This window comes from Cygnus atratus, chromosome Z (genome assembly GCF_013377495.2).
Source record: "Cygnus atratus isolate AKBS03 ecotype Queensland, Australia chromosome Z, CAtr_DNAZoo_HiC_assembly, whole genome shotgun sequence".
Lineage (NCBI taxonomy): Eukaryota > Metazoa > Chordata > Aves > Anseriformes > Anatidae > Cygnus > Cygnus atratus.
In genome coordinates, this window is record NC_066396.1 from 24,939,459 (window position 1) to 24,958,128 (window position 18,670).

Genomic DNA, 18,670 nt, shown 5'->3' on the forward strand with positions numbered 1-18,670 from the left:
TATAGACCGACGAACCAGGATGAGGAGATGGATGAGGAGTTCTAGGAGTTCTACAGGCAGCTGGCAGAAGTTGCGAAATCGTCAGCTCTTGTTCTCGTGGGGGACTTCAACTTCCCAGACATATCCTGGAAGCACAACACAGCCCAGAGAAAGCAGTCTAGGAGGTTTCTGGAGAGCGTGGAAGATAGCTTCCTGACGCAGCTGGTTAGAGAGCCTACCAGGGGAGGTGCCCCGCTAGACCTCCTGTTCACGAACAGTGACGGACTGGTGGGAGATGTGGTGGTTGGGAGCTGTCTTGGGCAGAGTGACCACGAAATGGTTCAGTTCTCTATTCTTGGCGAAGTCAGGAGGGGTACCAGTAGAACCGCTGTCTTGGACTTCTGGAGGGCTGACTTTGAGCTGTTCAGGACAGTGGTTGGCAGAGTCCCTTGGGAGGTGGTTCTGAAGGGCAGAGGAGTCCAGGAAGTCTGGGCACCCTTCAAGAAGGAAATCTTAATGGCTCGGGAGTGGTCTGTCCCCACGTGCCCAAAGACGAGCCGGCATGGAAGAAGACGGGCCTGGCTGAACAGGGAGTTGTGGCTAGAGCTTAGGAGAAAAAAGAGGGTTTATAATCTTTGGAAAAGAGGGCGGGCTGCTCAGGAGGACTATAAGGATTTTGCGAGGCTGTGCAGGGACAAAATTAGAAAGGCCAAAACTCATCTGGAGCTCAATCTGGCTACTGCCATTAAAGATAACAAAAAATGTTTTTACAAATACATCAACACGAAAAGGAGGACTAAGGAGAATCTCCATCCTTTACTGGATGCGGGGGGAAACTTAGTTACAAAAGATGAGGAACAGGCTGAGGTGCTTAATGCCTTCTTTGCCTCAGTCTTTAGTGGCAAAACCAGTCCTTCTCTAGATACCCAGTACCCTGAGCTGGTGGAAGGGGATGGGGAGCAGGATGTGGCCCTCACTATCCACGAGGAAATGGTTGGCGACCTGCTACAGCACTTGGATGTATGCAAGTTGATGGCGCCGGATGGGATCCACCCGAGGGTGCTGAGAGGACTGGTGGAGGAGCTGGCCAAGCCGCTTTCCATCATTTATCGGCAGTCCTGGCTATCAGGGGAGGTCCCAGTCGACTGGTGGCTAGCAAATGTGACGCCCATCTACAAGAAGGGCCGGAGGGTAGACCTGGGGAACTATAGGCCTGTCAGTTTGACCTCAGTGCCAGGGAAGCTCATGGAGCAGATTATCTTGAATGTCATCATGCGGCATTTGCAGGGCAAGCAGGCGATCAGGCCCAGTCAGCATGGGTTCATGAAAGGCAGGTCCTGCTTGACGAACCTGATCTCCTTCTATGACAAAGTGACACACTTAGTGGATGAGGGAAAAGCTGTGGATGTGGTCTACCTTGACTTCAGTAAGGCTTTTGACACCGTTCCCCACAACATTCTCCTCAAGAAACTGGCTGCTCGGGGCTTGGACTGGCGTACGCTTCGTTGGATTGGAAACTGGCTGGATAGCCGGGCCCAAAGAGTTGTGGTGAATGGAGTTGAATCCAGTTGGAGGCCGGTCACTAGTGGCGTCCCCCAGGGCTCAGTACTGGAGCCGGTCCTCTTTAATATCTTTATTGATGATCTGGATGAGGGGATTGAGTGCACCCTCACTAAGTTTGCAGATGACACCAAGGTAGGTGCGTGTGTCGATCTGCTCGAGGGTAGGAAGGCTCTGCAGGAGGATCTGGAAAGGCTGGACCGATGGGCTGAGGCCAACTGTTTGAAGTTCAACAAGGTCAAGTGCCGGGTCCTGCACCTGGGGCACAACAACCCCAAGCAGAGCTACAGGCTGGGAGATGAGTGGTTGGAAAGCAGCCTGGCAGAGAAGGACCTGGGAGTACTGGTTGATAGTCGGCTGAATATGAGCCAGCAGTGTGCTCGGGTGGCCAAGAAAGCCAACAGTATCCTGGCTTGTATAAGAAGCAGTGTGGCCAGCAGGTCTAGGAAAGTGATTGTCCCCCTGCATTCGGCTCTGGTGAGGCCGCACCTCGAGTACTGTGTTCAGTTTTGGGCCCCTCACTACAAGAAGGACATGGAGGTGCTCGAGAGAGTCCACAGAAGGGCGACGAAGCTGCTGAGGGGTCTGGAGAACAAGTCTTACAAGGAGCGGCTGAGGGAGCTGGGATTGTTCAGCCTGGAGAAGAGGAGGCTCAGGGGCGACCTTATCGCACTCTACAGGTACCTTAAAGGAGGCTGTAGAGAGGTGGGGGTTGGTCTATTCTCCCACGTGCCTGGTGACAGGACGAGGGGGAATGAGCTAAAGTTGCGCCAGGGGAGGTTTAGGTTGGATATTAGGAAGAACTTCTTTACCGAAAGGGTTGTTAGGCATTGGAATGGGCTGCCCAGGGAAGTGGTTGAGTCACCATCCCTGGAGGTCTTTAAAAGACATTTAGATGTAGAGCTTAGTGATATGGTTTAGTGGAGGACTTGTTAGTGTTAGGTCAGAGGTTGGACTCAGTGATCTTGGAGGTCTCTTCCAACCTAGACAATTCTGTGATTCTGTGAAAGAGGAAGTCATGCAAAAATGATAGTGGGTGGATGGATACATGGATGAAAAAGGAACTCCTGGCCAAATTCTAACACAAAAAGGAAATCTATAGAGGGTGGAAGCAAGGACAGTAACCTGGGAGGAATATAGAGACACTGTCTGAGAATCTAGGGATCAAATTAGGAAAGCTAAAGCCTAGACAGAATTGAAACAGGCCAAGGACAGCAAGGACAACAAAAAGGGTTCTACAAATACCTCAGTGACAGAAGGAAAACTGGGGAACATGTGGGCACTCTCTGTAAGGAAACAGGAGACCTGGTTACAGTGAAAAGGCTGAGGTACAGAATGCCTTCTTTGCCTCAGTCTTTACCAGCAAGACTGTCCTTCAGGAATCCCAGGTCCCAGAGGCCAGATTGAATGGCTGGAGCAAGGAAGATGTACTTTTAGCAGAGGATGATCAGGTTAGGCAATACTTGAACACACTGGCCATACCCATGTTCATAGGCACCGATGGGATGCACCTATGAGTGCTGAGAGAGCTGGCAAATGTCACTGTGAGGCCACTCTCTATAATCTTTGCACTATTGTGGCAACTGGGAGAAATGCCTGACGACTGGAAGAAAGCGAATGTCACTCCTAGTTCAGAAAGGGCAAGAAGGAGGACACAGGGAAGCACAGGCTGTTTAGCCTTCTATTGATCCCTGGGAAAGCGGTCAAACAATACAATGGCACATGGAGGCAGAAGAGAATCATCAGGAGTAGTCAGCATGGATTCACCAAGGGGAAGTCCTGCCTGGCCAACCTGATGAGCTTCTGTAATGGAATCACCAGCCTGATGGATGAACGAGGAGCCATGGATATTGTCTTCCTGGACTCCACAAAGAAATCTGACACTGTCCCCCGTAAGATCCTCCTAGGGAAGCTGCTGAAGCATGGGCTGGATGAGCAGACAGTGTGGTGGATCAAAACCTGGCTGAACAGCTGGGCCTAGAGGGTAGTGCTCGGTGGTGCAAAGTCTGGTTGGAGGCCAGGAATGAGCAGCATACCCCAGGGGTCAACACTGGGTCCAGTCCTGTTTAACATCTTCAGTAATGAGCTGGACAGTGGGGCAGAGTGCACCCTCAGTACATTTGTGGATGACACGAAACCAGGGGGAGCAGCTGATTCACCAGAAGGCTATACTGCCATCCAGAGGGACCTCAACACGCCGGAGAGGTGGGCTGACAAGAGTTCCATGAAGTTCAACAAGTGCAGAGGGCTGCCTTTGGGGAGGAACAACCCCAGGCACCAGGACAGGCTGGGGGCCACCCATCTGGAGAGCAGCTCTGCAGGAACAGACCTGTGGTTGCTGGTGAGCACCAAGCTGAACATGAGCCAGCGATGTGCCCTTGCTGCTAAGAAGAATGGTATTCTTGGCTGCATTAGGCAAAGTATCGCCAGCAGGTCAAGAGAGGCGATCCCAGCCCTCTACTCAGGGCTGGTGAGGCTGCACCTGGAGTGCTGTGTCCAGTTCTGGGCCCTTGATATAAGACAGACCGGGACATACTGAAAGAGGCCGGAAGGCCACCAAGATGATCAAGGAACTGAAGCACCTCTCCTATAAAGTGAGGCTGAGAGACCTGAGCCTGCTCAGCCTGGAGAAGAGGAGGTTCAGGGAGGGTCTTACTCATGTATGCAAATACCCGAAGGGGTGGTGCAAAGAGGATGGAACCAGGGTCTTTTCAGTGGCGTCCAGTGCCAGGATAAGAGGCAATGGGCACAAACTGGAGCACAGGAGGTTCCCCCTGAACATCAGGAATTACTTCTGTTCTGTGTGGGTGACGAAGCACTGGCACAGCTTGCCCAGGAAGGTTGTGGAGTCTCCTTTGGAGATTTTCAGAAGGTGTCTGGACATGGTCCTGGGCAACCTGCTGTATGCATCCCTGCTTTAAAAGGGGGTTGGACCAGATGACCTCTAGAGGTTCCTTTCAGTCTCAACCATTCTGTGATTATTCCATGTCAAAAAAGATCAGAGTGCTTTTTCCACCCCCCCATCCCCACCCCCCCATTTTTTTCTGTTTTTCTGATATGGCAGCTAGTATGTATCAGCAGCAATCAGTTTGAGGTCAAATCAGAAATCTGGAGAAATAAAGTTTTAGTGCCAGCAATATCTGGCATTTCTTCAAGGAAACTTAAAGGAGTTAAGTTTTTTAACACAGCCTAGTGTAGATGCATTGTTGATACTGAGGATTGGAGACAAAAGGGTGTGGTAAATTATTTGTGGAAGGTGATGACTGTTGATTCAATGCTATTAGTTAAAACAGCAAGACTTTCATCTTCCAAGACAAGAGTCTTATTTTCAGTTCTGTGCTGTTGGTAATTAGAGTAATATTGATGTTGCTTTCTCCATTGTACCTTATTCATACTTTATTTCCTGCTTGGAGTCCAAAGTTTAGACGTAATGTAAGGGGCATGCTGTTCTGGTTGCTGTTTGTAATCCCAGACACCGGTAGCACTGTTGCTGAGTGTAGATGCTCTTGCCTTAGAAAAAGTCTTTTGCTCTTTGTTATGTTAAAATAACAAGAGGCTTCTCTTGTGTTTGCCACCTTGAAGCTACCAGCTGTGTGCCACCTTAGAGGAGAACTAATATGCATCCCAAGTCTATTCCTTTTGTACAAGATTCAAGACTTACAGTATAAAGTTGCTCTGGGGACAGCAGTCTTTGCCAGTTGTCCCTGTGTACCTCCGATACCACCTATGGAAGTGATAGCCCCACTGACATTTTCCTAGTGTTTCAGAAGCATTGCCAAAGTGAAGATATTTCTCGTTGAATTATTTTCCCCTTTCCTTATAACTCTGCATAAGTGCTTATGCCCAGCTGTAATTAGGGAAGGCTCTGCTTGGATTGACGCAGCACAGAAATTACATGTAATACTAGTATTCACTTTTAATTTCCATACCTATTCAAAATAGAATTGTGTATAATCAGAGTCCTACAAGGTCTCATAGCTGAAATAACAGTGAGGCTCTGAGCTCTGCAGTTGTTTCATCTAGCACCAGCAAGCAGGATCTCCTTTCTGGGACCTCTGTTCCTCACTGTTTTTTTTTGTTTGTTTTTTTGATGTGGTTTTTGCTTGGTGGTTTCAATTCTTGGCTATAATCTGTTTTGCCACAGTCATGACAGAATGGTTTGATTGCTTTTTTTTTTTTTTCCAGACCCCAAACTACTTAACAGGATATGGGTACACAGTGTTACTGAAAATGAGGTTTGTTTTTGACAGCAGAAATCTTTGAGCATCTCAAAGAAAATAAATAAATAAACAAAAGAAAACCCACATTACTCAAATAAATGCAGACTTAAAAAAAAAAAAAAAAAGTTTCCTTATTCTGGCTGCAGTTCAGGTTGAGGCTTAAGGGGTCACTGGTGACTGTCACTGTCAAATGTTTTGACATTTTCATGGAACAGCTGTCCCTATCTGGGATAATTAAAAGAATTGGAAACAACTCTTACACACAAAGAAGCCTGTAGGTTCCTGTGTTCAGTCTCCTGCCTCTTTTATATAGTACTTTCCTTTCTGTTCCATTGTAATGTGCAAATTTTGCAGTATTATTTTTTGTTGTTGTTGATTTGTTTTTGTTGCTTCTTTTCAATGACATTATGTTTGTAACTTCATTTAAACAACTCAAGGATTTGTACTTCATCAGAGAAGGGCAGGCTCAGGCTATGTGACTTTATATATCATAAAATTTCTTAAGAAAAGAACTGTCCTTTCTTTAGAGATTTGCTGCTTTCGTGAATAGTTTATATATTACTAGAAAAGGAAAAATGCACATGACTTCTGTTAAGACTTCCAAAAAGTGAATTTTAAAGAGCCGTTCCTCAGAAGATTCAACTTTGGATCATAGGCTTTCAGTCCAAAAAGAACTAACATCCTTACCTAATCTAATACAGAGTACGAAGGTATTTCATTTTTTAGTTCATCTTACTTGTAAAGATATCTTGCACTGTTGTTACATTTGTATCACATTTATTACCAACTGGGATGGAGGACATTGTTCCATGGGCATATTGCAAAAAATGTAAGTCCTGCATGGAGCCATGGTGTTGTATGTTACTTTGTAAATTAATACAGCTGGATGATTCAAATATTTTGTGTATCTTCTTCTAATTTTGTCTTTTGGTAGGATGACGATGTTGTAGAAGAATACAACGAAAACAATTTCTATGAATCTGATGAAGAACAGAAAGAAAAGGATCGGAATGTGAAAAAGACGTATACTATGGACCCAGATCACAGGCTGCTGTTACGAAATACCAAACCCTTGCTTCAAAGCCGAAATGCTGCTGTATGACAAATTCCCTTTTGATAAAATATTGAACTACTAAATATCTATTTTACTAAAAAACTTAAAAGTTTGAAAAGTCAGATCTATTCCTCTTTAAGTCAAGTGATGAATGTACCATGTAGCAACTGTTACATGGAAGAACAGTTATTTCTTTTTTGAAATTAACTTAGCTGTTAAGTAAAACACCTGGACTGCATGTCACGTATGCTCCAAAGACAAACAAAATATTGGAGAAAATTTGAATTCACTTTCTGTTGCATGTGACAACTATACTATGGCTAGCTTTTAATGCTTAAGTTCTTAGCATCTACGATGGAAGAAAGTGTTAGTTTTGGTGATACAGACTTACAAAGAAAATCATATTTGCTGTTGATTCATTAAGTGGTGCTTTCCTTTGAGTCTCACATTATAAAGTAGACAGTTACATACCTAAATTTTTCGTGACTCCCAGACACATTCTTAAGGTGTGTTGCCAGGATTCCAGAGTAGATGTGACATAACAGGTGCAAGTATGCTCTTCAGTATTTCTGGGAAATTTTAATATGCAGCTGAATTTTTTGAACCAGGAAGATCCATGCTGATGGTGAATCATTGTGATGTTAGTCAGACCATGGAACTTTATTTCTAACCTCAGTTAGTCTTGTTACTCAAGACTAGATGTCTTTGGAAAAGATTTCCAGTGACAGTGAATACTCATATCATTACAGATACAATGGTTGCATCATGATTAAATCATCTCCTAACCTGTTCTTGATCAGCTAAACAGATCAGGTTTTTGTTTCTCTCTTGAAACGCATTTTTAGACTCCAACTAATGTCTAAATTTTTTCAAAACCACTTCTACTCTGTTAGCAAACTCTGGAAACAAATACCACAGTTTTGCAATAGTAGTTATATCAGAGTACAGCCTTTTGCTAAAATCACTGTTCAACATCTATGTAGTATTTCCTCATCTCTTGCAAAAAGCAGCTGTGTTAGAAATGTTTGCTATCACACTACATTGAGAAGAATTGTAGTTGCTTATCTTCCACATTCCATAAATCACTTTCTTTATATCTGTTAAATACTATATTGATTCTAACTTTTATGGTCTTTAAGTTTATGATACTAAAGTTAACTGAGAAGTTTAAATGCAGTTTGTCAAATGAAGTACTGATTCCTTGAATTGCTACTATTATACTAATTTTTGTAACATTCACAGAATTTACCACAAATGAAATTTTCTATTTGACTTTAGATTTTTGTCCATAATAAAATGTTCCCATAGTATATTGATAAAAATATTTCAGTTATTTCCTCTCTTCATATTTTTATCAATTTTTGTTTATTAATTAAAAAAAGGGTATTAATTGGCATTAAGTTTTAAGGCACCAAGTTAAGTGTCACGGTAGTGTCTTCATTTTGAGTCTCTTTGTTCTGTGATTTGTTTAATTTTGATTAAGAAAGTTCATCAAGACAGTATTGTAGGGAAGACTTAGTCATTGGCATAAAGTTCGTCATTTGTCTTAGGAGAAAATTTTAAAAATATAAATTGAGTTTTAAGTTGCTTATATTTCAGAGTCATCTGCTTTTTCTTACTTGTTACTGTAGTTCTTTCAATTGGATTTTAGACTTCAGAAGCTGTCAGTAAATGCACCTGTCATTTAATAAGTTGTGTGATAGAATAATAGAATGGAAGTTTTTTAGTGGAAATGAAAGAACGAATAATATTGAACATGTATTTAATAAAAATAAAAGCACTGGTATTGTAGGATTTTTTAAAAACAGAACAACAAAAAAAACACAATATCTCTTCATTAATTAGTAGACCTAATTTTAGCAGTAGTGGGTTATTAAATATGATATCATTATTATCACAATTTGAATTAGTTATATTTTTCTCTGTTTGGCCCTCTCCCTCTGTTCTTTATATTATACTATCCAGTAAATACTGGGAAGGATGAGAGGTACCTACTACCTTTGATTTTTGGAAACAAAAATACCTTTCTTGTGGTGTTTCTCTCCCAGACTGCTTTCTTGATTTCAAAGAACATGGGTATGCACTTTGCTTTCTGAAGAGGCTGTTGGTAGGTCATCAGGTATGAATTGAATGTCATGCATATGTTTGACTATTTTGAGTTAACATGCTTTTCTGAATGTTCTTTTAGGTGGTAATGGCAGTTGCACAGCTTTATTGGCATTTGGCACCAAAATCTGAAGCTGGTATTGTTTCTAAATCATTAGTGCGTTTACTTCGTAGTAATAGGTAGGTCAAGTCTGTACTTTAAATTCCTATCTACTTTTCTAAAAAAAAAAAATTGTTACGTACTGTTTATCTGTAGCTATACATATAAATAAATAATTATTGCACTACTAGAGTTTTGTTGTAACATTGTCCTGTAAAATACTAATATTTACTCAATGTGTGAGAATCATTAAATGTAGTTCCATCATTTTCAGTCTAACTTTCAGTGATCATTCAGTATCATAAGTGTTTCATTCTTAATTATGACTGTCTTTCTGAGAAGACATGACAGCCTGGTGAACATACGAATGTAGACAGCAGCATACAAATGGAGATAGTACTAACTAGTTAGCTTAGTTTCTTGATTTGCTTAATTACTGGAAGTTATTTGAAATGTAATTATGTTGTAGTTCTTTACTGTCTTGCTAAGCACTCAGTCTTCAGATGTGCATTTTATTTTTCTTTACTGTATATTGATAACTTCTTGTTGACAGAAAAACTAAGAGTGATACTTGTTAAATTACCAGTTGTTACTGCTCAATCCCCTGTTCCTTAGTCCTTGGACTGTTTCTTAAAGAACTAGTTTATATTTCATTCAATATAAGTAAGTTTGACTTAATCATCTTCAGTGTTACTTAGTCATACTTTACTATGAAGGGTTTCACTGACCACATGCTTCATAAGATTGATAATACTCATGTGTGTTTGTGTGCGTGCATGTGTGCGTGTTAGGTAGATTTGGTGTATTATTCCAATATTTGCCTAAAAGTTTTTTCCCTCAGTTTTTAGATCTTAAACTTCTGTGTATCTGTATAAAACACCTTGAAGGTTTGATAGCAGTTACAATATTAAGATATTTCAGAATAACTTCCTAGCTAAATATGATATTTTTGGATAGCTGAGCTGTCAAAATTATTTATTTTTAAAAAGTAAGTCAAATCAGGCAGACAGCTTTAAAAAGAAAAAAATTGCTCTAGTTGTGTCTGACAAGATTACTTGACTTAGATGGGCTTCATGAGCCCCGTCACCATAGAGCTCTTCCTCTATAAACTTTTGCAGCTCACCTATGGCTAACAAATCTACCAATTAAAAGTTTGACTACTGAAGTAAAATTGGGCTTGTTAGAGAATTCACGCTTTTATTTAAAATGAAAATGAATTGCTGTTATTTTTGTGCTTGGTTTTGTAGTACAATATGCTTCCCATTCTCCTTATGCAAATCTAAATAAACAGCAAAAGCAGTTTGGCATTTTTACAGGTAATGTGTAGAACTACACTCATACTCACAGGTTGAATTGCTTAATTTTGCATGTTGTTTATTCCTCGTTTATACTCAAATTTCTTCAAATTAGAAATCACCTCTTTCTTGTGTCTCAACTAGCACCTAAAACGGCACTAGAGTTCTGATTTTCATGTGAATGACTTGTCTGTTCTCTGTCACCAGTCTGTGAGAAACACTTTTGCTATTAGAGCCACTTTGAAATAAGCTTTTGTTGTTTGCCCTTGAAGTTATGTGCCTGTGGCCTTTAAATTAATGTCAAATATGTTATAATCTAGCAAGGATATAAATGCTTGGAAGAACATTTCATAGTGATTTCCAGTCTTGGTTCCTGATGTGCAACTGACTGTTTCCACGTGCCTATATAAGAATAACATAAAATTATGTTTCAAAGATGTTACGTACTTCTGCATTATTACATTTCTTTGTAAACAACAGGGCTTTTAATTTCTTAATTTCTACAGGGCTATTAGACAATTTTTAATAAGAGGAGATAATGGATGAGGTGATTTGATTTCTTTATTAGGATGAGATTTGCATCACACAAGAATTTGAGGATACATTTAGAAATTTTGTTTATAAATTATTATTTGATCTGTAACTGATCGGTTCAGAAACTCTGTAGTTTAAAAGCTTCAGACTAGTATCCAGATTTCCTTCTGCTCACTCCTACTGAGTAGAAGGCTACCTCCTACTGAGGTAAATTAATATATTAATGAAAACATCCTCCTAGAATGCTTAATGTTTTTGTGTTTAGAATATTACATAATTCTGTTGTCTATATCTTGTCAAAGTCTATTAAAGTGCTGCTTTTTTACAGATGTGTGAGTCTGTCAGTATATATTCTAAGTGAGAGGCAAGCTTGGCCCTTTTTGAGAATTAACAGGAAATTTTTTTGAGATGAAAAAGAATGAACGGGTTCTTACTAGTTATTCAAGTATCAGATGTTGTAACTAACACGGTAGTTTGCACGGTACAGATAAAGTCCATATCTTGTTATGGTGGACAAAGCGTGAGGTTTTTGTGAGCTGTGTCTGGAGATGCCAGAATGGAGATGTTTTGAAGAATTGCTAATTTTTAGTTTAAACAAAGACCCTAATGCCAAAAAGAAGAATTGCACCATTATACTGTTATTGGTGTTTTTTTTTCCATATTGAAGTTTTTAAAAATGAGAGCCTAGTTTAATTGTTCCCCTTCTTGTGAAGCACATAATAAACTTGTATCAGCTGGCAATAAGCTTTTTCCTTGTATGTTTGAGCCATGTCAAATGTATAACTTACTTTTGACTTGAGTATAATTGAGCTCTCTTTGCCATAATGCATTATTGTGTGTTTCTGTAATTTTGTAGAATAACTTTTGTTTTTCTTTCCAAATTCTAGGGAGGTGCAGTATATCGTTCTGCAAAATATTGCCACTATGTCGATTCAGAGAAAGGTATACCATGTTCAGAGTTTCCAAAATTACTGTTTATGTTGAACTCAGGTGAACTATTTATTTATATATGTTGCATTTTTCAGGGCATGTTTGAACCTTATCTGAAGAGTTTCTATGTTAGATCAACTGATCCAACAATGATCAAAACTCTGAAGGTGAGTTTAAAAGAGAATTTACGTCTACATTGCTGTAGAAATTACTGTTTGCAACAGGAAAGCAAAATTTCTTGTGCTGCTATGACATGCATCTTGTGCCGTTCCTTTAAGTATAGTAGTGTTGTAGCTTTTAGTTAAATCCACACATGTCCTTCAGGCTTGTATCCGAATGTTCACTTCTTAGCAAGGTTTAGGTAGCAGGTGCACTGTGTTTTTGCGCTGCATCTTTTGGTACTTTTCAGTACAGAGCATTACTAGTTCTTTTTAAGTAACTAGCCATTTGCGCATTTAGTGTTTGACTGTTTTCATAGGAGGAGACATCATCTCACATGAAAAGAAATGAAAACACATTCTCTTTGATACTGTTTGATTAAAAATAGTTCAAATCTGTTTCACTGAATAAAATGGGAGTTAAATATGGGACAAAGAGTACCAAGTTGCCTTTGAGGTCAGCATTTGGCATAAAGATTTTAGGTTTTCCTCTAGTTCACACCTCAGTGTGTTTTTTAGGCTATTTTCTTCTTGTTTTCTATATTCTTAGTCCTTAATAGATGTGAAGTCCTTGACAAAACAATAGCTAAGAATTGTCTACTATTAAGTGCCTTCTGTTTTGTTTTAGATTGTCACAGACACTTGTGTTTAGGAGTGGAATATATAGAATATACGTTTCTTAAGAGACGTTATTTTATTGATACTTTATAATTTTGTTATTAATTGGTATAATATACTAGTGAAGAGCTGGAGAATGAGAAATTGTGCTCTTTTCTTTCAATCTCAATTCTTACTCACTGGCTGAAAAATCTGTCAGTTTGCCCTGTTACGTAAGATAACTTGTGCTTTTTTTTTTAAATTTTGTTCTATTGTATCTGCTTTAAGATAGATGGACCAGAACTATGGCAGCATTTACGATGTAGGAACACGCTGGAATTCATCTACCATATTGTTTGATTACTGTTTTGTTTTCTGTTTCTTTCCCAACATCAAGTTTGCTTTTTTGTTCACTACTTAGCATTGACCTTATATTTTCAATGAGTTATTTGTTCTAACAACAAATTCTGTTATGGTTTTCAGTAAGCAGCTCATAGCCGATCATTTTCTGTAAAGTTTTCATCCCCCTTTATCAACATTACTGTGCATTCATGTGTTGAATTTGTTATTTTCTCAACCAGCCACCTAATATTTGAAGTTTTCAATGCAGCTTCTCTTAGTCAGATGTCACCTTCATTTTTGTGAAAGCTGTAGCATCAGCAGAAAATTGTCACCTGTTTTCTTACCACTTCCACAGTTCATATATGAATATACTGAAATGTAAAAGATCAACAAAGTTAATTCTGAGATCCTATTGATAGCTTTCCTGTACTGTAAAAACAGTCACTTTCTTTCTGCCTATTCCTGTCTTTCAACTGTTTATCCACTTGCTTCATGTGCTATACCAGCCATAAAGGCTAAGAGCCTCTGGAGGTCTTATCAAATTGGTCCTGAAATACCAGTGGATTGTATCTGTTAAGTGTTCTTGTCTGTGTGCATCCAACTCAAAGAATACCAACAAATTTGTGAGGTATGAATTCCTTTTACAGTGGCATAATTATCTTTTTCTTCCGCTTACCTCATTTAAATGGTACTGGAATTTCTTCTTCAAAGTTAAAACGGACTGGGAGCATAGCATCGTAATGGCATATGCCTGATGGTGCATATCATCCTCTTGCTCACCAGGAGTAAGGAAGAGGTCTTTCAGGGTCTGATGTTGTTGATTTTGATTGAGATCTGAACATTCATATAGATGCAACTGTTCGTTTCCTGAGTTACATGTCTTTTACTGCAGTTCATCTGAATGTAATGGACATTGCATTTATCTCTCCCCATCTGCAATTGTGCTTTCCATTATTTCTTCTTATGATGTCACATGGTTCTTATATCCAAAGCCTGTGGTATCACATAGGAAACAATACTGCTGGAAGTATTTCAGGTCCATTTGATATGCAGTGCAACACTGTAAAACTAGAGCTCATAGAAAATGCATCACTGAACCCTAGAGTCCTGTTTTGAAAACCTTGCATGTGCTTGCAAGGAGAATTTTCCTCCTGAGTGCAATGTTGCTATCAGTTTATTCTGAAATCTGGTATACACTATTGAATTCCAAGTAGTACATTTAATAGTATTATAATTTATTTATATGCAATAAAATTATTGTGTATATGTGATACTGTTTATAGAATTTCATTTTAGCTTTTAATATTTTTTTTCTTTCAGCTTGAAATCTTGACAAATTTAGCAAATGAAGCCAACATATCAACTCTGCTACGAGAATTCCAGGTTTGTGCAAAAATGTATTCTTTTGAAATGAAATGCTTTCTGTTGTCCAATTGCCATTATTGGATGTTTCATCTAGAGTCTTAGTCTTAATATTTTCAAGTTAACATCTTTTCCAGAATAAAGTGTTCTTGGAATTGAAGTGAAACTGTCTCGTATCATAATGGATAATGGTGCTTTTTCTATGTGAAAAGTTTCAGTGTTTTGTTTCTTACTCTTTCTAACTTCAAAAAAAAAAAAAAAAAAAAGAAACCAACCAAACAAACAAAAACAGTTGAGAAGAACTCAACCATTCCAAATTCTGTAAAACATGTTCTACCAACTTGACTGACACTTTAGAAAATAGTGTCTTAATTTTGTTAATTTTTGGTCATTAGCAGATATTGTTAAACCTCATTTCTGTAAGTCCTGTATCAGCAAAACGTTTTGCATATATTGTGAAAAAGTTCTTTCCTCTTTGCATATGACATCTAGTTTCATTGCTTCAGTTCTCTGGCTGGATTTCTCTGAAATATACTAGTTCTCAGGCAGGTAGGTTATTCATAGTTTCACAGATGCTTCTGGTTAAATGAACTGAAACTTCCTTGAAGAGAAAGCTCATCAACTCTTCCAACCTTGCACGCAAACTAATTGCTGTTTTTGGGTAATTGCCCCCTGCCCTTGGCTTCCTTGAAATCAGAGGATCCCATGGCCGTGGGTGACCAAAGCCAGCAACAAAATGTCTTCTGGAAGTGACAAGGTATATGGAAAGGTATAACTTTTAACATGTGGTATAGCTGTCTAGATTGAATGTATTATACAATATGTTTGTCGTAAGAGGACAACATGGTAAGTTTCCTTTTGACAAGACTTATGTATTGACTAATGGAAACCCTGTTTCCATAGACTTATGTGAAGAGCCAAGATAAACAGTTTGCTGCAGCTACTATTCAGGCTATAGGCAGATGTGCAACTAACATCACGGAAGTGACTGACACATGCCTTAATGGCCTTGTATGTTTGCTGTCCAACAGAGATGGTAAGCTAAATGTTCTGTCTGTTTTCTGAGTGGCTGATGGCTTGAAACCTTTTCTTAATAGGAACTGCACAGAGCAGATCACACAATAAAGTATACAGAAGCTTGGCTTGTGTAAGAATTTCAGTGACATAGCTGGATAAAAATAGTGACTTTGGTGCTTGTTTGAATCATGTCAAAATGCTCTCATAATCACTAGGTACTTGTTTTCTCTTTTGTGCTCTCATAATCACTGGGTATTTGTTCTCTCTTTTGTTAGTGAGATTAAATTCTTGTTGCCTGCAATGATGAGTTCACCCGTTTTTTCTCAAAATGTCTTTAATTGTTGAAGTGTACTGTTGTGAGTATCCTAGATGATAGAAGTTTTGCTGTTATGTGTTCAATTGCATCAAAACAGTTATCCTGTAGAGGGTGCTGAAAGCTTGGAATGGCTTTTTAGTACATCAGTGCCTTACTGGAAAAAACATATTAAATAGTTTTAGTATAAACAGTCCCAAATTTGTTTTGTTCTTATAGTTTAGTCTTCTGCTATTTTTATATAGTGATATGTAGTTGCAAGAAATAGAACAAGAATTAGATAAAATCAAATAGGATATAGTAGCACTGTAAATCAATACCTGATAATATTGTATATTCTGACTAGTTACCAAGGAATATTATGCAGAAGGAGGTCAATAAGATAATTAGAAAATGATTGTAAAATGTGAAGTCAACATGGATGTTGTTAAATATCAGAAATAGAGTTGAGACAGAAATAGTCAAAAATAATAATATAAGGAAAAGGAGGAGAAGCATGTTTTTTTTTTTCATTGGCGAGGGGGGATAGAGTAATCAGAATTGTACAGAGAACACAGATGAGATCTACTCTAAGCTTTGAAAAGCAGCATTGATTGCTCTTCATATCTATTGGATATATTTTTTCTGATAATCCTAAGAAGGCCTTTATTAGGGACATTGCTTTGGTAGGGTGTAGTCCTACCAGTGTGACCCACTGATGTGTTCAGAACTTTCTCTTGTTTGATTTATACTCTGCAAGTCCTCCTTCTCTCCTGCTTAACCTCATAACAGAAATTTCTGAGAGGCCTCAGTGTGTAGCTTGCTAGTTTTAATCTATGTACCTTTAATTTCATATTGCTCCGGACCTTTTTTCCCTCTGTGCATTTCTAGTTATCCACTGTGTTTAAAATGTATTCCAGTGTTGTGTTATAAGGCAGTTTCTGCAATGGGACTTGGGTAAGTTTTTTTGTACTACAGTTCATGAATGTGACCGTATTAGAAATACTACCTTCAAAGTTTACTCTTGATTCCTTTTAATTCTATTAGCAATGTTCCTCTAGGTTGGTAGGCTCCTTTCAGCATGTACAAATCCACATTTTCTTCCTTTTTGTTTTCTTGCATGGTTTTTCTTTCTGCTAATAAGGAACCCAGATAAGAAAAAACAGCTTTTTTTAATTATAACTTCTCAAGTTAAGATTTTCTTCAAAATAATTCCATATATGTTTATACACACACACACACACACAAAATACATATTTATTCGTATAAATGTGTGCACGTATATAAAGGTACGTCTCAACAAGATTAGTTGTCTTGACTGGTTCTAAGTAATTGTCTAGCAAGTACTTCTGAAGGTCCTGAAAGACTTTTTATTACTTTATTTTATAAATCTAACCATAATCTTCTTGTGCTTACTATTTTGGAAGACCGCAAGGGACACATTTAAGAACTTTTAAACCTGGCAACTGGCAAGTTCCTTTACCATATGCGCAGTGTCTTTTTCTAAAAAGTGAGTTGAATGGCTTAACTTACATGGTACCTTTCCTTAGGAAGCAGGAAATTTCTGGTAGTCACAGCTTGTTGAACATGAAGAGCCTTGAGCATGGGAGGGAGTAAAAAACAATTCGGTACATGTAGGAGAACTAGAATTCAGTTGTCATGGTTAATCCTGCTTTCCTCCAGCTTTCATTCTTAAAGTGTACAAGCAAGCTGCTTGCCTTGCCACTACCTACATGGTTGTTCCAAAACTGGAAGCAGTTCAGCTCCCTCTGCATAGCATGAAGCCCAATTTGCTAAGTCTAGTAGGTTCTGGGATCCCAGAAAGCAGAATCAGCTCTCTCTTCTCTGCACTGTTTTATCATTGTGGGGAATTCACTTTAGCATAGAAGAAAGGTGGACAAATTAATTCTACCAAATCAAAACAGAATCATAAAGAATGAGCTTATGGCAAAACTGCCTTCCCATTCTGTTGGTCTTGTTCTGGAAAGGTCTCTACTGAAAAGCCACGGTTTATCTAGCATGGGAGCTGAGCCAAGAATCATTCTGGATCTTTGGTGCTGAGAGGCAGAGTATAATTAAAGCTGCCTCTTCAGCAGCCAGTTAAGCCCAGCTGGGATAACTCTCCATGGAACTCTCTAGGCATCTCATCATAGAACTCTCTAGTTTCTGCATGGACTTCTGTTATTGAAATGTGGTTTTTACTTAGTTTTGTTTTACCATAGCCCCCTGCTTCCCTGAACAGGGGAAAGTTAGCTTTTAAAAGTGCACTCATAAACACACAAAACTTCAAGAGCAGTTTTCTTCTTATAGAATCATTAGAATGGTTTGGGTTGGAAGGGATCTTAAAGATAATCTAATTCCAACCCTCCTGCCATGAGCAGGGACACCTTCCACTAGATGAAGTTGCCCAAAGCCCCATCCAGTCTGGCCTTGAACACCTGCAGGGATTGGGGCATTCACAGCTTCTCTGGACAACCTGTGCCTCAGCACCCTCTGAATAAAGAATTTCTTCCTTATATCTAATCTAACTCTCTTCACTCTTTTAATGTAAAGCCATTACTCCTTGTCCTATCACTACACTCCCTGACAAAGAGCCCCTTTCCAGCTTTATTATAGGCCCTTTTAGGTACTGGAAGACCCCTTTAAGGTCTCTTTAAGGTCTCCCCTTCTCTTCTCCAGGCTGAACAGCCCCAACTCTCTCAGCCTATCTTCATAGCAGAGGTGCTCCAGCCCTCTGATCATCCTTGTGGCCCTCCTCTGGACTCGATCCAACAGACCCATGTCCTTCTTGTGCTGGAGGCCCCAGAGCTGAATGCAGCACTCAGGTGTGTTCTCACAAGAATAGAGTACATGGGGAGGAGAATCACTTCCCTCAACCTCCTAGTCCTGCTTCTTTTCATGCAGCCCAGGATACGGTTGGCTTTATGGGCTGTCAGTGCACATTGCTGGCTCATGTTGAGCTTCTTATCAACCAACACCCTCAGGTCCTTCTCCTCAAAGCTTCTCTCAATCCATTCTCCACCCAACCAGTATTTTTGCTTGGCATTGCCAAGCCTGTCCCTGACACAAGGGACAGGACCTCGCACTTGGCCTTATTGAACTTGGAGTTCTCACAGGCCCACCT

At 39.4% G+C, this 18,670-nt stretch overlaps 1 protein-coding gene across 2 annotated transcripts in view; it reads left to right on the plus strand.

The window, feature by feature from the left end:
- The window catches only part of AP3B1 (adaptor related protein complex 3 subunit beta 1), a 172,705-nt gene that overhangs the window by 54,748 nt on the left and 99,287 nt on the right, over nt 1-18,670 (plus strand). For both annotated transcript variants that reach the window (XM_035553476.2, XM_035553475.2), the window contains exons 8-13: nt 6,694-6,855; nt 9,002-9,099; nt 11,736-11,790; nt 11,874-11,945; nt 14,196-14,258; nt 15,141-15,273. In XM_035553476.2, coding sequence (XP_035409369.1) covers nt 6,694-6,855; nt 9,002-9,099; nt 11,736-11,790; nt 11,874-11,945; nt 14,196-14,258; nt 15,141-15,273 — 583 coding nt within the window. The remainder of the gene's footprint in view (nt 1-6,693; nt 6,856-9,001; nt 9,100-11,735; nt 11,791-11,873; nt 11,946-14,195; nt 14,259-15,140; nt 15,274-18,670) is intronic.